Here is a 25025-nt window from a genome sequence, read left to right as displayed (position 1 = left end):
TATGTGAGGGCAAACTTAGATTAAATTGCTTCCTTAAGCAGTTTATACATACATCTTACCTCTGTTAAGAAATTGGTCCCTCAAAACAAAGCTAATTGGCCTTAGACCTAATTTTTAAATATTGGAAATTGATCTTTTTTTATTGTTTATGAAACACTCAGGAATGCTATTGAAAGTGTATTTCAGTTCACAGTAAGAGAAGATAAAGTCATTACATGAAGGTAAAAATGACAAAAATGTTGTTTCAACAGGAAAATAATGAAACTGGCTTAGAGAATGTCATAAACAAAGTGGCCACATTTAAGTAAGTACTTAATATTTATGCTTATTCTGAAAGTTAGACCAATCTTTGTTCTTGTATTTCGGTTACTTTGTAGAAGCTCTGAAGTTCTTTCCTGAACTCCCAAGGACAAAAACAAAGTACAGACGGAATGGGTGAGAACAAGGGGCACACTGTAGGCACTTAGTACCTGTATGATGAAGAAATGAGTATTTTTGTCAAGTGAATGAGAAATATCCATTTGTGATATTAGGTGACTTAAGTAAGCAAAGAAACCTTTCGATAGTCTCTTTCTCATCAATTCTAAGCCATGACTTCGTTTATTCTATTAAATTTTTATATTCTAATTTTAGACTTTTCTCTGCTAGGATTAAAACATTATTTTGCAATCCTTTGATTCTTTGAGATACAAAAAAATGGAAATAAGATTTTAATTGGATTAATTCTTGAAATTAAAAATTGATACTGGTAATGAATTTCTACTGTTATAGTAATGTATTTATAGATAAATTGCTAGTTTCAAATAACCTTAAAAATAGAATGTAGCTTTTTTATGCTCTAATATTGTTCAATAAAATATTTCACTTACTTTGATAGAGACCAAAAGCTGCTTAATGTGCAGAACAAATATGGTGTGCTCCTTTTGGCCTTAATGCTTTTCCTCGTAGTTCTCTGTAGAGGATTCACCACTATATTTTCATTTACAATTCAATTTTCTACGGATATGATATCCTACTACCATTTTAGATTTGGCCTTAGATAATGCAAGCTGTAGTTGAACAGGCAATCTTAGGCTTCAGAGGCTAAAAACGAAGCCTTAGGGATTTAGGTAGGGCATGGGGTCAGATCTACATAGTATAAAATAAACTTCTTCAGATTTGTTTAAATTTCATAATTATGAAACACAACTTAGCTGGTACCAGGACTTTGATCTTACAGTGTAGGTTTTTAGTTTTACTCTTGAAATGAAATTTGTCATTTCAGTTTAAGCAACTTGGATGAGATAAGGTTGTTTTCTTCTCTTGATTTTGACTTTTAGATTAATTTTCAGGTTCTTATTTTGTCTTACTCTATACTTCAAGAGCACTGCAGTTCACCTCTGTATTTTCTATCTTTTTAGGAAACCAGGTGTATCAGGCCATGGAGTTTATGAGCTGAAAGATGAATCATTGAAAGACTTCAATATGTACTTTTATCATTACTCCAAAACACAGCATAGCAAGGTAGGAAAAGTTATCCTCTTCAGTAAATAAACCTAAAATGCTTTATGCTTTCCAACTCCATAGAAAATTGCCTGGTTTTTCTGTAGTTTCATACTGGTTTTCATTATTAGAGCTCATTATCTTACCCAAGAAATTAAAGTTGAATCAATAATGTTATCTAGTTCGTAGGAAGTATTCAGATTTTCTTGATTATACCAAAAATATTCTTTATAGTTGTGTTAGGGGTAGGAGGATTCAATCAAGGATCATGCACTTCATTTGGTGTCATGTTGCTATAGTCTCCTTTAATTTGGAATAATCCTTTTGCCTTTTTTTGTCTTTCATAACATTGACATTTCTGTAGAGTATAGGCTAGTTGTCTTTTAGAATATCCTGTATTCTGGATATGTCTGATTGTATTCTTGTGAGTAGATTCAAGTTAAACATCTTAGGGCAAGACTACTACATAAGTGATATATTGCATCACATCAGTAGGCACATATAATGTCTGTTTGTCCCATTAAAGGTTGATTTAAGTTAGATCACTTAGTTAAGGTAATGTCTGGCTTTGTCCTTATAAAATGAATAATTTCCAGTTTGTCGTACAATGCCCTGTATATAATATGACGCTAGGTAAAAACTGTTGGCTGAAAGAATGGGGACTAAATTAGTGATGAGGATTATTACCCATGTATTTTGCAGTGGCCTTCCCTAGGACAACCATTTTGTTTCTGGAATAAGGTAGCATTTGAATACATATTTCAGTATATAAAGTATTTTGGTAGGTTTGTGAATCTTTCCTGCCTGCTTCAAAGTACCCCATTTGTTTCATGCTTGTCAAGTGGTGTATTTTAAGATAAACTTTTTTTTTTTAAATATATATAGGCTGAACATATGCAGAAGAAAAGGAGAAAACAGGAAAACAAAGATGAAGGTAAAAAATGAGATACTGAATTGACTCATTTTGACTATATGCTGTGACTTTGTATCAGCAAAGCATATAGTGTTTTGTTTTTGTTGTTTTTTGAGAGTGGGCAACTAATGGAAGTGCAAAGAACCCTTTGTTTCTTGCTCACATATTAAGATATAGCCTACATCAGTGGTGATAGAATTTTAAATTTATAACAAATGGAGTTTTTTTGGGGTGGCTTACATAGTGACTTATATTTCCCTTGACATTGATGTTTTCAGTGCTTTAAAGGTAACAAAGATCATGTGTTGTTTTGCGTGTAATATATGATTCTGACATTTGCAATTTAGCATGAAGGATAACCCAAATAAAATTATACCCATTTGTCTCTTCTGACATTGATCTCCTACCCACTTTAGCATTACCACCACCTCCTCCTCCTGAATTCTGCCCTGCTTTCAGCAAAGCAGTTAACCTTCTCAATTGTGATATCATGATGTACATTCTCAGGACCATATTTGAGCAGGCAGTAGACCCAGATTCTAACTTGTGGACTGAAGGGATGCTCCAAATGGTATGTATACCGAAAATATTTTCTCTATTTCAAATACTTTCTCTACTTCATAGAGTTCTTGGGGGTCTGGAGAAGATTGGTAGTCTAACTTTCTGACTTCAGTCAGAACCACAACTAGAGCACCTGAGACCTAAGGGTCATTGAAAACAGCTTAGATGTGGTACAGATTTCCTTGTGACACATTCTCAAGTTTTTAGGATCCTTACTCTTGGGAATCATTTACATTAAAAAAAAAAAAGAGAAAAATTTTTAAAAAGGGCTGTTCCTGCTAATAATAAATTGGCATGTCATTATTGTATCATAGTTTTCTATATTTTTTATTTCACATTGTATTATCAGGAGACAGTATAATAAAGATTTGAAGACAGGTCTAGGCTTGAATTTACCCCACTTGGGTTACCACACGTCCCATTTAAGGAGCAAAGAGCAATTTCCCCATTGCTAAAATGGGTTTAAATGTAATTATTTCATAGAGTTGTTATGAGAATTAGCTCATTAAATAGAAGCAGCTAGTTTTTTCTTCATACTGTTATGGATAAGTTACTTAATAATGCCACCTTTGGTAGCTGTAATTGGATATTTATTTATCACCTGCCTAACTAAATTTCCTTGGCTGTTATTGGTCTGGAGGCTCTAAATGCTATCATACCCTATGTGTATCTCACTTTTTTTTTATAACAGCGGTAAATAAATGCAGTAAAAATTTCAACCCACAGAGATACATTTGAAATCAAAAGTTAAAATTTCTCTCCCTACCTCCCATCACCCTACCTAAAGGTTTGTATCTTCTGAAAGTGATTCCACATTAGTGCATATAGGCCTACCTCATGCTTATAGCTGCATATTCCATTATATGGACATCTATGATGCATTTAACTGTCTCCTGTTAATAGACATTTAGGTTGTTTTTAGGTCTTTGTATAACAAAGAACACTAAAATGAACATTGTTGTACAAATATCTTTGTACACTTAAGTGAGTGACTCTGTTACACTAATTCCTAGCACTAGGTCTGTACCTTTACATTTTTGATAGATATTGTCTAATTGGCCTCCAAAAATGTTATACTGATTTACTTTCCCATTACCAGTGTGGTGAAGAGTGCCTGCTTCCTAACACCTTTGCCAGCTGTGTATTTTACTAAGCTCTAAAATTTTTGCCATTTTAATAGGTGAAACATAGATGATCTTGTTTCACTCACATTTCTTTAATTTTAAGTGAGCTTGAACGCTTATTTTTTGGCCGCGCCATGTGGCTTGCGGGAACTTCCCCGACCAGGGATTGAACCCAGGCCACGGCAGTGGAAGCCCAGAATCCTAACCACTAGGCTACCAGGCAACTCCCAAGGTTGAACATTTTTCATATGTGTATATTTCATTTCTTTTTCTGTGAACTGCTTGTTCATAACCTTTGCACATTTTTTACCCATCAGATTGCTTATTTTTATACCTCCATTTAAAATGTATTTACCTTAAGAAGCACGGTTTTAAAGATCTTGTGCTACTTTCCTTTTTCAGGCGTTTCATATTCTGGCATTGGGCTTACTAGAAGAAAAGCAACAGCTTCAAAAATCTCCCGAAGAAGAAGTGACATTTGACTTTTACCATAAGGCCTCAAGTATGTTTTAGTATCATTTTCAACGCAGTTTCAGCTATTTGCCAATTTGTAACAGAAAGTTTAGCTCTGATAGAATTTTAATCTGTTAGTCCTTAAGACGGAAAACTCTGAAATTGTTTTAAGTCTTTTCGTAGCATTTTTAGTTTTTAACACTTTCAATAATACAGGTATGTTTTTTAATCCCCACGACAATCCTTTTACTGCATGATCTCACCCCCCTTTTGGGGGCACTGCATACATTGGTGGTTTCTTACTTTCATTCCTTGTCTCAGTATTATCAAATATTTGCTGCTATCTTAACCATAATGTTTACACTACCCATCTATGGAAGATATTAATGTTCCTGAATTTAAAATTATTGCGGAAGTCTGAGTGAATGATAATGTGTTTGTTTTGCACCATTTTCAATCTGGAAGAGCAGGATAGGTTTAGATTAGATTTTTATTAAACGCTACATGATTAAGACAGTTTTTTCAGAGCGCATTCTAGGAACATTGATTTATAAGATCAATAAGACAAAAGCATCTCATTTTCTATTTAAACACTATTTTTTAGATTCTTGACTACATCATAAACCTATTCAGTTTATGGATATGACAGCTCCCACTTCCATATTTTTGGGAGCTTTGGTTCTCAGTAAGTACTTTTAGACAGTGAGCCAAGTAGAGGAAAGGAAAAAGATATATCATTAAGGGTAGTTTTCACTTAGCAGCCCCATGGAAAATGTACAAGAGAGACCTAAAGTAATTCCGGTTTTTCAAGTTCTTTAATTTAGTACTTAATACTTGATGTAATTGTAGATTCTTCCATTGAAAAATTAATGTAGTTAAGGGATTGATTGCAAACTTTGGTTATCAATGTGAATAACATTAACTATAAATTATATTTATACATAATTATGAAGAAATATCTTCATGATATATAATTTTTGTGTTTTAAAAAAGGATTGGGAAGTTCAGCCATGAATGCTCAGAATATACAGATGCTTTTAGAAAAACTCAAGGGAATTCCCCAGTTAGAAGGCCAGAAGGACATGATTACATGGATACTCCAGGTAAAACTGAAAAATAAACTGATCATATCTTGGTTTAAATATTTAAGAATCCTCTGCTTGCCTTTAAGATTAAACCATAATATTCTCTAATTGTAAAATGATTTACTACTGATTTTCATGATCACTCATAATTTTTCATGTTAGTAATCCTATTTTCCCTATGTTTTAGTGAGGGCTCTTTTTAATAAATTAACATTTTTTCATTTCATTATTCAGTAAATATGTATTGGGTACCTGCTATGTGCCATGCTCATTTCTAGACTCTGAAAAAGACAGATAAGGTGCTTGCTATCATGTTGCAAACATTGAGCTACAGACGATAAACAAAACAATTATCATAATAATTCAGTAGGTGAGTGGGGGTAACTTTAGATGGGTAATCAGAAAAGACCTCTTTTAGGTGCTAACACTGGAACTGAATGACATGGAGCCAGTCTTACAAGAATCTGGAAAAGTACTCCAGAATGAGGGAACAGCAATGCAAAAGCCCTAAGGAGGCCAGAAAGAAGGCTAGTGTGACTGGAACATAATGGGGGAGGGAGAGAAAAGTAGGCAGCAAGGTCAGAGGCACAGCCGGGGCCAGGTCATATAGGACCTTACAGGTCAGGGGTAAATGGATTATAGGGACAAGAGTAAACAGGGTAACCATTAGAAGATGATTGCAGTAATCCTGATGAGAAGTGAGCATGACCTCAGCTAGAAAGCAGATGCCAAGAAGCTGGACTGATTCACGTATAATGTGATAGTAGGAGCTATAGAAATTGCTGATAGATTAGATGGAAGAAGTGAGAGAAATCAAAATGACTTCTAATTTGGAGTTTGAACTATTGGGTGGATGGCAGTGCCTTTGCGGAGGAGTGAATGAGGGGTAGGGAGAGAGGTCAGGAATGTTACTTTAATGGAAAACCCTCCAAATGGAAACATGAAGCCAAGGTTATGGAGCTTCTTCTCACTGTATTTATGAAAATATTTTTATGTTATCAGCTAGATATTATTTTGATAATTAGAATATAGGGTGGTTACATCAATTGGGGATCTTTGTACTGATTTGTACTTCAAGCAGTTAGTTCTTTTTATTACTTAATCAGAGACACTCCTTAAGTGTGATACAATTTCATATGTAACTATAAGATAATGATGTTATTATCAAGATTTCTCTTGAAGTAGATTTCATGAATATTTACTATTTTTCTTAAACCTACCAATATAATCATTTTAAAATATAAAACAAAAACAAATAAAAGAAGTAAAGTAGATAACTATTCTATAGATTTCACTCATATGTGGAATATTAAATTAATTAAATTAAATAAATGAACAGATCAAACCAAACAAAATCAAGCACATAGATACAGAGAACAGAGTAGTGATTACCAGAGGGAAGGGAGTAGGGGGAGAGTGAAATGGGCTAAGGGGGTCAACTGTATCATAATGGACGGAAACTAAGTTTTTGGTGGTGTGCATGCTGTAGTGTATAGAGATGTAGAAATACAACATTGTACATATGAAACCTGTATAATGTTATAAACCAATGATACCACAATTTAAAAAAAGTCAGTTGAACCATCATTTAGTCCAACATTTATATCCTATGGACCTGGTGTTATAAATTGGAGATCTGGTCCTGAAAGTTCATTTTTCCATTACAATACCAAAGTCCATTGTCAAAATATATAAAAATCACAAATATCTGTTCTTATAAACATTAGATATTTTATCCAAATGGTTAATATAAAGTTTTGTTTTAAGTTCCTTATGGGAGTTTTTTCCACATGAGACTGAGGCTCTTTCAAAATATAAATACTACAAGTTTTATGGATGTGCTCTCCTATTTCTGAAATCTTGATATTGTTAAAAAGAATGAGATAGCTCTTTCTTGGCACTGCCTGCGGAGGTGGCGGCCGTCTCCTACTTGGCATCATGGCCACCCTCATGAAGCCCAAGATTGTCAAAAAGAGGACCAAGAAGTTCATCTAGCACCAGTCAGGCCAGTATGTCAAAATTAAGTGTAACTGGCAGAAACCCAGAGGTATTGACAGTAGGGTGCTCAGAAGATTCAAGGGCCAGATCTTGATGGGAGCAACAAGAAAACAAAGCACATGCTGCCCAGTGGCTTCCGGAAGTTCCTAGTCCACAACATCGAGGAGCTTGAAGTGCTGCTGTGCAACAAATCATACTCTACTGAGACTGCTCACAGTGTCTCCTCCAAGAACTGTAAAGCCATTGTGGAGAGAGCAGCCCAGCTGGCCACCAGAGTCACCAATCCTTGTGCCAGGTTGTGCAGTGAAGAAAATGAGTACACAGCTCATGTGCACGTTGTATTTGTGTCAGTAAAACCATAAAACTCAGACAAAAAAAGAGTGAGATAGATCTGTATAAGCTGTTTTGCAAACACCTCTAAAGATAAATGATGAAGTGAAAAAGGAAAGTAGGAAACAGTGTATATAGTAGGATCGGTTTTTATGAGAATATATGTAAATATAAAGAAATATATATTCTGATTTTTTCCTGCAAAGAAATACTAATTATCTTTAATTTAGTTGATTTTGGGGAGAGGGACTGGCATCAGGAAGAAAAGGTATCACTTTCCATATTGTATCTTTTTCTTTATATGTCTTTGCACTAAAAATGTTATTTTAAATTTTAAAAAATTTTTTCCGTAGCAAAAGCAGAGGTATGCTCACCCCTGCAGACTGATCCAGCTGATTTTTGCTATCTCCAACTTCTTCTTAGCTGGATTGCTATTTATTATGTATTTGCAGGTATTTCTATGTGGGGGTGTGTGTGTGTGTGTATATATATATATATAAATATATATATAAATAACTTAAGTTTAAGTCAAAGACATTTGGAGACATGGTGACAAAATCAGTTGAGTGAATTTTTCTGTTCCTGATCAATCTAACCAAATCTTTCTTTAACATTTCATCTGTTTTTCACAGATGTTTGACACCGTGAAGCGATTAAGAGAAAAATCTTGTTTAATTGTAGCAACTACATCAGGATCAGAATCTATTAAGAATGATGAGGTAATAACATTATAATGATGATGACGTTCATCTCTGTCTTTGAACTTTACTGGTATAAGGGAGCTGCTTCTTTTTGTGAGAAGGAACCTGTTTATTGTAAGGTATATAGGATGCCTACTATTGTTCATTGTGTTTCTGTACCACAGGGATTAGTGGTAGTTGACATACATAGTTATCCAATATAATATATGTATTTCACAAAAGCAGAGGAAATTGACGTTCAGTGCAGCGCTGTTGAAAATACCATATTTTATTAATTTTTGAAATATTTTAATGTCTGAAATTGGAATATGTCTTATAATCCATGCCTTCTTATTATTTAATCAGCAGCATTCTTAGTGGAACACAAGATTATGGTGCATCTAAGATTTAATGAAACACGGTAATGTTTAGGTTATGAATTTCCATAATATAACGAATCAGGTTTTGATGATTCTAATCTCAAAATTATTAGAATATTATTACTTGTGGTTAATAACTATCTTTCTTAAAAGAAAAACACTGGACTTAAGTTAAAATAAATAAAAAGACACCAATACATTTCAGTAATGTTGTTAAAGTTCTCATTCTTAGCAATGTGTTTAGTAGTAACTGTTAGACATCATCAAGTTGGCTTTAAATTGATTAAATGTCAGTGGTTAAATGATTGACAAATGATTCAAAATTATTGTTTCATTTAATTTTGTTTCTTAATATACCTGCATTGAATATAAAAGGCGGTTTATTAGATATTTAAGATACTTGGCTTTTTTTTTTTTTAATAATAATTTTATTTTATTTTTTTTAATATTTATTTATTTATGGCTGTGTTGGGTCTTCGTTTCTGTGCGAGGGCTTTCTCTAGTTGTGGCAAGCGGGGGCCACTCTTCATCGCGGTGCGCGGGCCTCTCACTATCGTGGCCTCTCTTGTTGCGGAGCACAGGCTCCAGATGCGCAGGCTCAGTAATTGTGGCTCACGGGCCTAGTTGCTCCGCGGCATGTGGGATCTTTCCAGACCAGGGCTCGAACCCGTGTCCCCTTCATTGGCAGGCGGATTCTCAACCACTGCGCCACCAGGGAAGCCCGATACTTGGCATTTTAAGTTAAAAAAATTTTTTTGAAAAGTTAAATTATTGAAGTAACCAATGGAACAATTAATTGTAAGATGTGATGGAGCCTGTATGTTAATTTTGAGTCATCAGACTGAATCTGAGTTTACTCTAGGAAATTTTGCCTGACTGAACAGTATATGTAAATTTTCACAGTGGATCTTACCTAATTTTTCTGGTCTTTTAATACCCAGATTACTCATGATAAAGAAAAAGCAGAACGAAAAAGAAAAGCTGAAGCTGCTAGGCTGCATCGCCAGAAGATCATGGCTCAGATGTCCGCCTTACAGAAGAACTTTATTGAAACTCACAGACTCATGTATGACAGTACGTCAGAAATGTCTGGGAAAGAAGACTCCATTATGGAGGAAGAGAGGTAAAATAAAGCAAAACTAAAAATTAGCAACCCAGTTTCTTGTAGGAAAAATTACATATTCACTTTAAATAATATTTTTTTCAAAATATATTTCAAAGTAAGAGAAATTACACTATTTTTAAGCTAGCAAGAGCACAGTGAAGCCTCTTACTGGATGTAATTTTATGTTGATAAACTGTTCAAGTGCACAGTGAAGTTAGTCGGGAACCTTTATGCACAAAAAGACATGACGATGGAAACAGCAAAGATAGAAATCAGCTCCTGTTATCTTGTACGTGCGGACTTCTTTAGGTACACATTTATGTATCAGTTCATATATTCCACATCATTTTTATGAGTTCTGGTAAGAATGACTGCTGCTATTACAGATTGAAAAAAAACCCTTCACCTGAAAAAGATGGTCCATGTTAATTTTTCCTTTTTTCTAAAAAAGAAAGAAGGCAACGCCTATAGTTTTAGTCATGGAGAGCACATTGGAATGGGAATTAGTAAACCTCATTTTCTGACTATGAGACTATGCTGTGCTCTTGGGGAAATCGGTTAACTTTCTGAGAGTAGTGTTTTGTGGGCTGTTATTTAGATACAGTGAGAAAAGGGAGGAGGCAGAATAATGGTTCTTTGAAAAGCATTCCAATTTAAAATATTGAAAATCCCTTCTATGCTTATTTTTAAAAACAAGCTTTCACTGCTCCTTAAAACAATGTGTGTTGTGGATACTTTTAGGAAATTGTGCTTCTGCAATAACAGTAGACAGTAAACATTATACTTTACATAATTTGTCTGTAATCCTGAAGCTGAGTATGCTAACAAAGAACCACAAAGAATACTGACTCTATATCTTAAAGATTAAAATATATATGATGGTAAACTATCCTGGGATGACAACAGTAATAAAACTAGAAACTAATACAAAACTTTAGACAACAAGCAGAAGTCCCAACCCTCTTGATATTACCTATGAACAATATAACATTTAGAAAGTAATGAACAAGAGACTACTGTATATTTATTCAAACAAGAGGATGTAAGCAGAAATGTACTCAGAATTAATTAATGGCCCTAATGCTTTCATAATATATTTTTATTGCCTGATTGATTGTACACATAAAATTGTGTATGTGTTCTCACTGAAAACAATTCACATAATACAGTAAGTCTCCTTTGACCGTCCTCTACATTCCTGATCTTTCTCCACAGATAACCATTGTGATAATAACTATGGTTCTAGGTGTCTTTCTATGCGTTTGTAAACATGTGTGTGTGAATAATAATGAGTCTTGTTTTGTGTGTTTTAGTGGCTTTTTAAAATTTTACCATCCTTTTTTGTTCTGTGGGTTGCTTTTTCATTCAGTGTCTTTTAAATCTTTTCATGTCAATACAGATAGACCTTTAGCTTAGATTCTACATCATTCTTTATGACTGCTGCATAGTATTCCATAGTATGGATATATAATATTTTATTTATCATATAATATTTTATTTATCAGATTTTGGACATTTAAGTTGTTTTTCCCTTGTTTCCCAATTTTCCCATATTACAAACAATGTGTCAGAACATTTTTGTATGTTTCCCCTTGCACAATCCTACAAGTACTTCTCAAGGGTGGAATCTAATAAACGAAAGGGCTGGGTCATAATTATTTAAAATTTTAATAGATACTGCCACATTGCCCTCCAAAGTAGTTTCACCAATTTCTACTCCCAGGAGTGTATGAAGAGTTCCTGTTTCTTTCATTCTCACCAATACTTAAAATTATCAGTACTTGAAAATATTTGGTATAATCAAAATTATAAATTTGTGCCCTTCTGAAATTCCCTGATTAGTTAGTACTAGGTTGAGCATCTTTTCTTATAATTATTCACTAGCCTGTTACATTTTGTCTTCTGAGAATTGCCTCTTATTATCCTTTGCCCATCTCTATTGGATGCTTTACTTTTATCTTATTGATTTCTAGAAGTCCTTTAAAATTATGGATATTAAAGTTTGTTTCATGTTTCCCATATGTTGTCCCTGTTTATTTAACATTAGTTATGAAATTTAGATATAGCAAAGTTTTCAGTGTTGATAAAGACAGATTTGTCAGTCTTTTCGAGTTTTAACTTTTTGTATCTTGTTTAAGAAGGCTTTTCCTATCCCAAAGTCACAAATATATTCTCTTACATGTTTTAAATGTAATTACATTTTTCATTTACATTACATTTACAAATTTGCATTTACAGATTACATTTACATTTATATTTTAAATTTTAATTACATTTATATTAACACATTTTCCTTTTAAAAATCAAATGTTAGAGATAAAGCTAAAGTTCCATTTGAGTACTGGCCCAAATCCTGCACCCCTTTCTGCCCTTCCTCAGAGATACTCTGGTTATAAGTTTTACGTATATCTTATAAGAATTTTTACTGTGCTATTAGATACAAATATATGTAACCATAGAAATTATATAGTGTCATTCAGCCTTTTGTTTTATTTGCATAAATGGTATTATGCATGTATCATTCTTCAGTTTCCCATTTTCATTTAATATTATGTCTTGGAAATCTGTATATGTATGTTCTTACATATAAAACAAGCTCAGGGACTTCCCTGGCGGTCCGGTGGTTAAGACTCCGCGCTCCCAATGAGGGGGCCCAGGTTCAATCCCTGGTCAGGGAACTAGATCCTGCATGCTGCAACTAAGAGCCCGGATGCCACAACTAAGACCCAGGGCGGCCAAATAAATAAATAAATAATAATAAAAAAACAAAAACGAAAAAACCAAGCTTAGCATTCCTCATTCTTGGCATTTGGGCAGCAGTTCTTTCTCATGCCTGATGAATTGCAGGGCATTTAGCATCTCTGGCCCTTCATCCACTGCAGTCCAGTAGTGCCCCCTAGTCCTTATGATAACCAAAAAGTTAACTTTACCCACATGTTGCTGAACGCCTCCTAAAAAGTAGTAAGTACCACACCTAGCTGAGACCCACCTTTTAAAAACTGCATACTATTCTGTATTATGTAATTTCACTTATACTGATGATAACCATTTAAGTTATTTCCAGTTTGTTGGATGATATATGATATTGCAGGGAGCATCTTGCATGGATAGTGAGGCAGTATTACACGGCATGGCTTGTGAAGTCAGATCATCTGGGTTAAATCCTGGCCCGGTTACTTCCTAGATGAATCATTAGATAAGTCTCTTACCATCTCTAGGCCTCAGATTCTTCATCTGAAAAATAGAGATAATAATAGTACCTGCCTTATAGGATTGTTGGAAGGATTAAATGAGGTAACATAACTTAAAGTATTTGAAACAGTGCCTCACATTACAATTAGTGCTTTGTAAGTATTTGCTCTTATTTATTATATTATTGTACACATTGAATACATCTTATAAATTGCTAAATCATTAAGATGTATGTTTTAAATTTTAATAGCTACCAAAGTAGAACAGAAACTTAAATGCCTAATAAGAGGGAATGGATAAAACTGTTATGAGACATATAGTGAGAGTACTGTGCAGCCATTTAAAAATAATGTTTCTGAAGCAAATTTAATGACATGAGAAAACAGCTAAGATATAAGTGAATAAAGCAGGACACAAACCGTATATGTAATGTGATCTTAATTGTGTAAAAAATGTTATAAATAGAAAGCAGACTGGAAGGAAATGTACAAGTCGTTATTTCTAGGTTGTGAGAGTATGATGCTTTTTATTTTCCTCTTTATACTTTTCTAGACTTTCCAAAATTTCTTAATAAGTATGTATTACTTTTATAATCAGAAAAAACAGATTCACAGCTTCTTGGTACAGTAAGTTAACTATAATTATAATATGCATTCTACTTTGTGATCTGCTTTTTTTCTTTTTGCACTTAGCAACACAGAATGTATTTTCTAGTAAGCAAATTAACTGATAAAAGTCAGAAAAATCAAGGGGGAAGATTTTAAGCTAATATTGCTAAATATAATTTTTATTTTATTTTTTTTATTCTTAAAGTTCTTTCCCTAAAGTTACTTAAAATCTACCAAAATATAAAGACAAGTGACCAAAACATGTGTCCTCATTTCTGGTCGTTTCTCTTGGTAGCACCCCAGCAGTCAGTGACTACTCTAAAATTGCTTTGGGTCCTAAACGGGGTCCGTCTGTTACTGAAAAGGAGGTGCTGACATGCATCCTCTGCCAAGAAGAACAAGAGGTGAAACTAGAAAATAATGCCATGGTATTATCGGCCTGTGTCCAGAAATCCACCGCCTTAACCCAGCACAGGGGAAAACCCATAGAACTCTCAGGGGGTATGTATTGTTTAATAAATGTCTTTTTGAGCATTTCTTTTCATACTTGTGTAATTAGAAAAAATACTATCTGAAAGAAGTTTGGGAGTGAGATTGTATTTAGCCTTATTTGGTCAGATCACATTTTACCCATGTGTAAAATGGACGCTAGATTTTTACATGCCATATTGGCTCCTTTGTCTGTTTTTTAAAATTTTGGTTAGCACATGGCCACATTGCTCATTCTGTCTATCTTTCTATCTATCTCCATTTCTTTTTGCTGAACCATTTGAAAGTAGGAATTCATGACATTTCATCCCTAAATATTTCCACATGCATTTTCTAAAACTAAAGATCATCTATTATATATCTACCATACCAGTATAACATTTAAGAAAATTAATAGTTCAGTAATATCATCTAATATAAAATCCGTATTTGAACTTCCCCAACTGCCCTCAAAATGTCTTTTTTTAGCTAGACTTTTTTTTCCATTTAGGATTCAGACATGTTTCCTATGTTGCTTATTTTATGTGTGTTTTAATCTAGAATAGTCACTTGCCTTTTACTTTTTTTTTTTCATGATAATTATTTTGAAGAACGCAGGCCAATTTTCCTGTACAGTGTCTTACGTTGTGGATTTGTCTGGTTGTTGCCGTGTGGTTAGGTTCTTGTTAAACATTTTCTTGGCCGGAGTACTTATTAGGTAATATGTTGTAATTCTTATATCACATCAGGAGTTAGCCGCTTTATTTTTTAAATACCCTTGGAATAATAATAATGATAAAAAAGGTTAACATCTAAGAATACTCACCATGTGCCAGGCACTGGTTAATTGCTTTATGTGTATTTACTCACTTAATCTTCATAACAGCCCTGTGATTTAGGTCCCAGTATTGGCTCCATTTACAGATGAAGAAACTGAGGCACAGAGAAATTAAGTAACCTGTCAGAAGCCACAAATTATAAATGGTGAAATCAGATTTTGAACCGCATAGTCTGTGCTCTTAGCCAGTAGATTATATTGCCCCTAAATATCCCTTAAAGTTACCCAGTCAAATCACTTTTAAAATACAAAAGTAAACTGTGCTTGAATCATAGAAAATCACTTCAACAACCAAGATAATGCAACTTAAAACCTAATGTTAAAATAAAATGTACATCAAGAATAGAAGTTTTCATTAATCCATACTAATCATACCTGGAAGTCTAGCTTTATATTTTCCTCTTTTTACTTACTCTTAAGAATATATATACTACTGCCATGATATTGTGACACTTTTATTGGACATTCCTAAGAAAGTTTATGATTAGAATTTTAGACCTGATAACCTCCTTTTCTGTTTGTTTTCTTTTTATGATTGTGGGGCAGATGAATACATACCTCATATTTTTGTCTTTATCAGAAACCGTGGACCCACTTTTCATGGATTCAGACTTGGCATATGGAACTTACACAGGAAGCTGTGGTCATGTAATGCATGCAGTGTGCTGGCAGAAGTAAGTTGTCCTTCTGACATGTTCTTGAAAGAAGCTAGGAGTATTGAAGTTCTCTAAAGGCCACAAAAAGGCATGTTTTCTCGTGTCTTCTTTTTTTCTTATTTGAATAACTGAAGCAGTTTTAATTACTGATTTTGTTTGCATGATGCTCATTATAGTATCATCCTTAGAAATTGGTGTGTAAAGTTATCAACTTAAAATTTTCACTGTAGTTGCTTTGCACAAACTAATTAGTCTCGTTTGATCAGTATTTGTATAAAAGAAGTAATAATCTTTATAAAAATCTCATTCCCCTCAAAACATAGAGGGAAAAGTACCTTTGAGACAGAATAAGGGGCATGAAGTTCTAGTTGTATATCTGGAAGAGATAAAAGTTCAGAAATATAATTCCTGGGAAATATTTTGTATAGGGTTTACCTTTTTGGCATCAGATTAAAATACATAATTTTCCTGTAATAGCCCTTACTACTTCAGTTGGTCATTGGAAACTGAGGGAGATAGTATCTGTATTGTATCTCCATGCTGTTGAGGCAGGAGACAAGTTATAATTCAGTAAAACTATTTTAAATTTGTTTCCGCCCTGATGTGTCCTCCAGTTTGCCCCCAAAAGAATGGGCATCCTATTTCTTCTGTGATTATAATTTGTGTATTTTTGCATGTAGATTCTAAAGATGTTTATTGAGGCAAAAATTCCAGATTTTTTTCACTTGGATTAGAGCAAAGATACATGTGTAGTTTTGAATGGACCTATGTCTTGGAATTTTGCAGGTATTTTGAAGCTGTACAGCTGAGCTCTCAGCAACGCATTCATGTTGACCTTTTTGACTTAGAGAGTGGAGAATATCTTTGCCCTCTTTGCAAGTCTCTGTGCAATACTGTGATCCCCATTATTCCTTTGCAACCTCAAAGGATAAGCAGGTATATTTTAATTTATGTTTTGGTTAATTTTTCTTTTTAAGTTGTCTTTAATCCTTTCGTTGTGACTTTTAATTAGATTACTAGTTTCTTTTTTGCTATTTAATTAATACTTTTTCATTTTATAACTTGTATTCAACTTTAAAAATATGATAAAAGCCCCAATTTTTGGTTTCTAAAGAAACTGGAATATTCATTTACTCAAGTCTGCATGTTTTGCATCTGTCTTCCAACAGCCATTAAAGCAATAGAACTTTGATCTCCATCTTAGCACTCACAGAAGGAAGAAAGTTGCAAAGATCCATTCCTTTCTTATAGTCCTTTGCCAGCATTAGAGTTGCTATTAGGAGTTTGGTTGCTCTGCAGGTCTTTGTATTATTATTTTTATTCTATTTTTCTGAAGATCCAAATGCTGTAGTTGTAGAGACATGGACAAAAGGTTAACTATAAAGGTAAATAAAAACGATAGATTCATCTATGGATAGTTTTTTAGTGTTTAGAATAAATTTTTAAACTTTTATATTCTGACCCTCTGTGAATAGAATTTAATAGCAAATTTATTAGCTTTTTTATGACAACTAGAACATGTAATTGTATATTTCTATATTCTCACTATTCTACATGATGATAACAGTACTCTTTATTATTATTATTATTTCAGTTTTTTTTAACTCAGTGACTTTGTAGTGATAGACCTAAGTTTTTCTAAAGGAAATGATTTTATTGATAAAACACTTTTAACATGTTTTCACAACATAAGAGTTCAAAGGTGATAGGTTTGGCAATCAGCGTCAGTAAGTAGTTGATCTGTCTCTACTATTCCATGTCATTAGAAAACATAATTTTGAATTGTTTTCTATTTAGCGTATTGGGACATAGAATGTCATCTTTTAGGAAGAAGGTGACATCACAAAGATTTATCTTTTATTTATTTATTTATTTTAATTTTATTTATTTTTTGGCTGTGTTGGGTCTTCGTTGCTGCACATGAGCTTTCTCTAGTTGTGGTGAACGGGGGCTACTTACTCTTCGTTGTGGTGCGCGTGCTTCTCTTTGTGGTGGCTTCTCTTGTTGCCAGGCACGGGCTCTAGGCGCGCGGGCTTCAGTAGTTACAATGTGTGGGCTCAGTAGTTGTGGCTCACGGGCTCTAGAGTGCAGGCTCAGTAGTTGTGGCTCACAGGCTCAGTTGCTCTGTGGCATGTGGGATCTTCCCGGACCAGGGCTCAGACCATGTCCCTTGTATCGGCAGGTGGATTCTTAACCACTGCGCCATCAGGGAAGCCCTCCTTGATATCTTTAAGAATAGGATGCTTCAGGGCAGTCCTTTCTAAAGTTAGACTGATCCTTACAACTAGGTCTCTTCAAACCCTGTGACGCTTTTACTCTGTAGTAACAATTTTGTTACTTAGGATATGAAATACATAATTATACATAATATTTTTATTAGGCATTTGAACTTACCTGTATAGTTGGAATATATTTGCCTCTTTTTTTGTTAGAAAATCAACATGAGTATAACCTAAGATACTAAAGTTAAGAGCATATAAAAAACTTTATCAAATCTAATAATAAGCTAGCATTTTTAAAGAAAATTGGTCATAACAAATCAGAGTACACTTTCATTTCTGAGAACTGAAAAAATTCTTAGATCAAATTTGTGCCCAGGGATGTGAATTTTGGCACAGTTCATTGTATATTTTAACTTCACTTAAAGCTGTCCTTTCAGTAAGCAAATCTCTACTTTATAGTCCTTTTTAATAGCACTGTTTCTGGTCCCCCTTGGTTGTTAATAACAGTTTGGGTCAAGCCCCTGCCCTTACAGAATTTGTATTACAGAGAGGAGAGACCAACGGTAAACAGAAAAATACAGAGTATTGAGTAGTGAGAAATACAGAGAAAAACTAAATTGGCAGCATAAAGGGCTAGAGACAGACCAGTGCATGAGGTTCTCTACAGATTGAGTCGGCAGGGAGCTCCTCTCCAAGACGGTGACATTTGGATAGAGACCTGAATGAAGTGAAGGACAAGCAGTGCTACCCTCTGAGAGAAGAGAATTCTAAGCACAGGCAATATCAAGAGCAAAGACCCTGAAGTAGGAACAAATCAGCATGTTGAAGGTGAAGCAAGAAGGCAGCAAGTTCAAGGCACAGGAAGAAGGCAGTATGCTTGGAATGGAGCAAGCAAGGAACCAGATCCTAAAAGGGCTTATGAGCTAAGATTTGAAGTTAGAACTGTATTTTATGTGTGATGGAAAACCATTGGAATGTTTTGGATAAGGAAGTGATACAATCTGATTTACATTTTTAGAAGATCTTGCTGGCGGTTGTGTGATGAATATATAGATAATAAAGAAGCACCGCTGTGGTTGCAGGAAGAACAGTCTATTGAAGTAGTCCAGGTGAGGGATAGTGTAACTTGGATTAGGGTAGTAATGATGGAGATAGAAAGAAGTGATCAACTTGGAATACATTTAGAAGATGAAACCTGTAAGACTAGCTGATAGATTAGAATGTGGGGTGTGAAGGAATCAGATATATCAGTGGTGATACCTAGTTTTTGACTTGAGCAGCTAGAATGGTGATTTCATTTACTGACATTTATTACTTCCAGGTGTTGGGTGGTATCTTGTTCTTTGTACTTTAAAATTTTTCTTCCCTCCCAAAACTACATTTTTAGACACGTGTTTCTATGACCTAGGAAGCTAATCTGGAGGAGTTTGACTTTTTCATACAGCCGTTTATCCATGGAAAGACCCTACAAATTCAGCTTTTCAGTTTGACTTTGTGCCAATGGCTTTAATAATTTTTAAATATCATTTTTCAGTGAGAATACAGAAGCTCTTGCTCAACTTTTGACCCTGGCACGATGGATACAGACTGTTCTGGCCAGAATAACAGGTTATAATATGAAACATGCTAAAGGTTTGCTTAAAATTATTTTATATTTAGCTGTGTGAGATTTAAGTGTCAGAGTCTTTATTTTTTTGAAAGTACTTATTGCTCTAAAATATGGTTTGCACATACGGATTTGTTAAATATTAGGAAATAGAGGTTTTTTTAGGCCAAGGCTAAGTTTGGCTTAAATCACTTTACTCAATTTAATAATTTTTCATACTATGAGGCAGTATGGACAGTAATTAATCTGGAGTCACAATGCTTGGATTTAAGTCTTAGATCTATCACTTACTGTCTGTGTGATCTTGGACAAGTTACTTAACCTCTCTGTGCCTCAGCTTTCTTATTTGCAAAGTGGGAATGATAATAGTACCTATCTCATTGATTGAAGGATTGAGTTATCCTACATAAGGTAGAACAGTGCATGGTACATAGTAAATACTATATAAGTGTTAACTATTATTAATACTGTTAATATGTTGTAATTAATATTAATAACAACAAACGTTTGGAAATTATTACCCCATTTATATATTCTTCACAATTGAGAGATAAGACTACCTAAAGACTCGGAGAAGTAAACAATGGCAGGCAGATTGGGGAGGAAGTAAAAATCTGAGGAATGTTTAGTACAGGCAGTGAGTTTCCTGGGGATTTTTGTTCCTCCTTTATTTCCCAGTTTTGACCCCAGGGTAGCCTGAGTCACAGAACTATGCAGTGGACATGAACAGTAAAAAATCCAGGAGAGATGCCATCTTTCTGGCCAGAGGACTGGAAAAGAAGCCCCTCAGAGCTGGAGAGTGTAAAGGGAATTCTTTTTTTTTTTTTTTCTTTTTTTTTAACATCTTGATTGGAGTATAATTGCTTTACAATGGTGTGTTAGTTTCTGCTTTATAACAAAGTGAATCAGTTATACATATACATATATCCCCATATCTCTTCCCTCTTGCATCTCCCTCCCTCCCACCCTCCCTATCCCACCCCTCTAGGTGGTCACAAAGCACCGAGCTGATCTCCCTGTGCTATGCGGCTGCTTCCCACTAGCTATCTATTTTACATTTGGTAGTGTATATATGTCCATGCCACTTGTGGTTTTTTTTCCTCTCTTTTGGCTCTTTCCCAAGGCCAGCTCCAGTCATGGAACTGCACTGCCATGGTGGCCACATAAATATCTAAAATCCCAAGAGAAAACCAGTCTTACTGGCTAAAAGATCTGGGAGAAATGGGACCACTATATTCCAAAAACTGCAGGGTGAATCCTCATTATTTTTTGCTTTGCCTCACAGCTTCACCGCAAGGTTAGCCCCAGTCAGCACAGGGGACTAAAACTGAGAGAAATTGGTCATTTTGACCAGGGGAACTGGGAAAAAGGGCCCCTTGGAGCTAGAGAGTATAGGGGGGAATCCCAGAGAGGAGAGAGCTGTAGAAGGGAATCTCCTACTTTTGAGACAAACACAAGTCCTGAGCTCAGCTCCAAGCTGCACATGGGTGGAACAGGCCCAAAGAAACATAGCAACAGCTTTGAGACTGAAACTGCATTAAACCACCACTCAAGTCCCAGACTAAGCCCTGAGTAGTACATATACTGGCAGACCCAAACAGCATAGCAAAGGCTCTGAAAACTAACATTGGAACCACCACTCACAGGGAGTGAGACAGAACTTGTTGAACCTAATTTGGGTTGGGTTGATTGCCTACTAGAACAACAACAAAAAAGGTACATTCTTCCAGAGAATGTTAATGCGGACCAGTAATGTTCAAATATATTCACAATGTAATATTCAAAGTATCCAAGACACAATCCAGAATTACTGAAGGTACAGAGAACCAGGAGGATCTGACCAACTCTCAAGGAAAAAAACAGTCAACCAACTGCCAATCCTGAGATGTTTTAGTGTTGAACTTTTCAGACAAAAAGTATAAAACAGCTTTATAATCATGAAACATGAAGTAAAGGTGAACACTCATGAAGTGAATGGAAAGATAGGAGTTCTCAGCAGGAAAAGATAGAAACTATAAAAAAAAGAACCAAATGGAGATAACAGAGTTGAAAAAATACTATATGAATTAAAAAATTAACTGAATGGGGGTTTCCCTGGTGGCGCAGTGGTTAAGAATCCGCCTGCCAATGCAGGGGACACGGGTTTGAGCCCTGGTCTGGGAAGATCCCACATGCCGCAGAGCAACTAAGCCCGTGCGCCACAACTGCTGAGCCTGCGCACCCAGAGCCTGTGCTCCCCAACAAGAGAAGCCACCTCAATGAGAAGCCCTCACACCAGAGCGAAGAGTAGCTCCCGCTCGCAGCAACTAGAGAAAGCCTGCGCACAGCAACGGAAGACCCAACGCAGCCAAAAAATTAATTAATTAATTAAATCTATTAGAAAAAAGAATAAAATTTTAACTGAATGGGCTCAGTAGTAGAATGGAGATGGTGAGATAAGAGTCAGTGAATTTGAAATTAGATCAGGGGAAATTATACAATGAAGAATGGACAGAAAAGTGATGCAGAAAGGCGATGCAGTATCCTTAGGGACATATGGAACCTTTTTTTGTTCCCTTTAACCCAACGTTTGTGTCATTGAAGTCCTGAAAAGAAAAAGGATGGTACAGAAAAAATATTGAAGAAATAATAGCTGGAAACTTTCCAAACTTGGAGAAAGACTTAAATTTATAGGTTTAAGAAGCTCAGTGAACCTCAAACTTAAACGCATACCTAGATACGTCATACCCAAACTGCTGAAAACCAAAGATGAAGAAAAGAATCTCAAGAGCCACCAGAAAAAATCAAGTCATTTCACGTACGGGAATAACAATTCTAATTTGATAAGGAAATGGAGCCACAAAGAGGTTTAGTATTAACCCAAGGTCTTAGTCACTGGCAGAGCTAGGATTCATACCCAGGCAGCTTGGCTCCAGATCCTTGTTCTTATTCACTAACGCATGCTGCCTTACTAGTAGAATACTGTGCATTCGTTAAAAATAGAAATATAGAGGGTCAGTTACCGATGTGGAAGACATTTATGATCTATTAGTGAAAAACCAAGATACAAAACAGTACTAGAGATGTTGTCCTTTTTAAAAAAAATCTACACATGTAACATTTATATGGAGAACAGAAGAATATCACCCTAATGCCATCTGGTTATCTAGGTGGAGAAATTGTGAATGATTATTGCTTATTAACATTTTCTAAGTTTTCTAAAATGATCATATATAATTTACAAAAGCTAGAAAAGTGTGTGTCAGGCTAAACTCCTGTGATTTTTTCTTTCTTTTTCCTTTTAACTTGTAAGGAGAAAAGCCAAGAATTCCAGTCTTGTTTGATCAAGGAATGGGTGATTCCACTTTTGAGTTCCATTCTATTCTGAGTTTTGGAGTTCAGTCTTCGTAAGTATCTAAACAAGAGAAGTTTGTAAGTGGTTGTGAAAATAAGAGTGAAGAACAGTTCTTCTTTCCTTCCTTCTTGCTTTATTTGTAAAATTGTTTTCTTTATCCCATTTTTATCTTGTTGCTTTCTCCCTAGAGTTTTATTTGTACTAATGAAATTAAGTGGTTTGAGATATTAGAGTAATATGTATTTAATATGTATTAGGGTGAACCATGCCTATAATTAACTGTTTTTGACCAACAAAAATACTATTTTTATATAGTCCAACCTACAAGAAGAACAGAATTTAAGAGACTTAAGTTAAAATCACATCTGACTTGCTCTGTGACTTCTGAAAAGTCTCAGGTCACTCCAACCCTACCACAATTCATTTTCTTTTTTGTAAGATTGAGACAATGGTCTCCTAACTTACCTTATAAGGTTAATGGAAAGATATTTATGTGAAGGCACTTTGAAAAATATAATATATCCAAATCAGATATTACTATTTAATGAATATTATCTGAGGTACATTTTTCTAGTTGTGATCCTTGTTTACATGGTGTATCCCATTGCTACTGAAAATATTTGTTACTTGCAACAAATAGAAGTTCAGGAAACTAGAAATAATCATTGCTAGTACATGTATTATTATATACACACACAGTCACACAGACATACACACACCCCTATCAGCACAGAAGGACTTCTTGGTCCCTTATCCATACACTAAAACTTATGTCAGATCTGTTTCCTCTGAGTTTTAATCCTCTCTCCAATCTGTTCCTTAATTTGAACCTGGACCCTTTCTGCTGTGAACATTTACTGCATCTTTTATAAGAAGTTATCTGGGTCATTACCATTTTTTTGGAGACATTTTTCTACCTGTAGGAGTTACAGTTCTGCTTTTCCCATTTTTTCTTAAGGAATAAATCTTCTTCAGCAGCTTTTATCTCTAATTTGACAAAGGGTAGTTTACTTTGTCAAAAGGAGTTAAATTCTTGCTTCGGTACTTAATTGGACTTCTCAGTAGGTAGCCCCTTTTACTAGACCATTATATCAATATAAATTTTTCTTGTTTTATTTTTAGGATAAAATATTCTAATAGCATCAAGGAAATGGTCCTTCTCTTTGCCACAACAATTTATAGAATTGGATTGAAAGTGCCTCCTGATGAAACGGATCCTCGAATCCCCATGATGACCTGGAGCACATGTGCTTTCACTATCCAGGCAATTGGTAAAGCCTATAAGAGAACTAGTTTGGAGCTTTATAGAAACAGAATTAACATTGATTGACCAAAAATTATTCCTTTTTTTCCCTGATGGCCTGGAATACTTTGACTTGTTTAAGGACTTTTGGCGTATCAGTAGATTAGGTGACATGATGCCATTTAGCCTTAGAATATTTTGTATTAATCTCTTTTAACTACAAAAATGGGCATATAAACTAAAAATACTTGAAAGGGACAGCATGAAGCAAGCTATATTCTAAAGGTGGCAGAGTTACAACACTGGAAGATCAGAGGAAAAGCAAAGGAAGAAGAATCAACCCAGAAATGTCCAGTATTTTTATTTCTTTTACACTTTGAGATAAAAAGAAAGGTAAACCAAAGTCATCTAAAAACTTACCAGGAAAGAGAAAGGAAGACTGAGGTGGTCAGGAGAGACAGATTAGCAGCAAGAAACCTACCAAGTCTGAAAGGAAGCCTACTGTCAAGTTCTCTGCCATGTTGAAAGCTTCTTAGAGAAAAGTGTAGCTATCAAATCAACATGTTGTGCACCAGCAGTCCCCAACCTTTTTGGCACCAGGGACCAGTTTCATGGAAGACAGTTCTTCTGCGGACCGGTGGCCAGGGGGTGGGGGAGTGGTTCAGGCGGTAATGCAGGTGATGGGGAGCGGGAGATGAAGCTTCTCTCACTCGCTGCTCACCTCCTGCTGTGCGGCCCGGTTCCTAC

The 25025-nt window shown here is 35.0% G+C and overlaps 1 protein-coding gene and 1 pseudogene across 7 annotated transcripts in view; both read left to right on the top strand.

The window, feature by feature from the left end:
- The window catches only part of UBR1 (ubiquitin protein ligase E3 component n-recognin 1), a 147061-nt gene that overhangs the window by 90553 nt on the left and 31483 nt on the right, over nt 1-25025 (top strand). For all 6 annotated transcript variants that reach the window (XM_082453063.1, XM_082453062.1, XM_082453064.1 and 3 more), the window contains 14 exons: nt 252-304; nt 1401-1503; nt 2368-2416; nt 2812-2966; nt 4483-4582; nt 5527-5636; nt 8579-8665; nt 9948-10129; nt 14207-14412; nt 15798-15891; nt 16660-16809; nt 19630-19727; nt 22994-23087; nt 24158-24306. In XM_082453063.1, the coding sequence (XP_082309189.1) occupies nt 252-304; nt 1401-1503; nt 2368-2416; nt 2812-2966; nt 4483-4582; nt 5527-5636; nt 8579-8665; nt 9948-10129; nt 14207-14412; nt 15798-15891; nt 16660-16809; nt 19630-19727; nt 22994-23087; nt 24158-24306 (1630 nt within the window). The remainder of the gene's footprint in view (nt 1-251; nt 305-1400; nt 1504-2367; nt 2417-2811; nt 2967-4482; nt 4583-5526; nt 5637-8578; nt 8666-9947; nt 10130-14206; nt 14413-15797; nt 15892-16659; nt 16810-19629; nt 19728-22993; nt 23088-24157; nt 24307-25025) is intronic.
- Nucleotides 5643-8571, top strand: LOC309656542 (large ribosomal subunit protein eL32 pseudogene; annotated as a pseudogene). The gene has a single exon. The product of its transcript is annotated as a large ribosomal subunit protein eL32 pseudogene (transcript).

Source organism: Balaenoptera physalus, assembly GCF_965194825.1.
Source record: "Balaenoptera physalus genome assembly, chromosome: 2".
Lineage (NCBI taxonomy): Eukaryota > Metazoa > Chordata > Mammalia > Artiodactyla > Balaenopteridae > Balaenoptera > Balaenoptera physalus.
The sequence above is the reverse complement of the archived record's forward strand: the minus strand, read 5'-3'. Positions and strand labels throughout refer to the sequence as shown.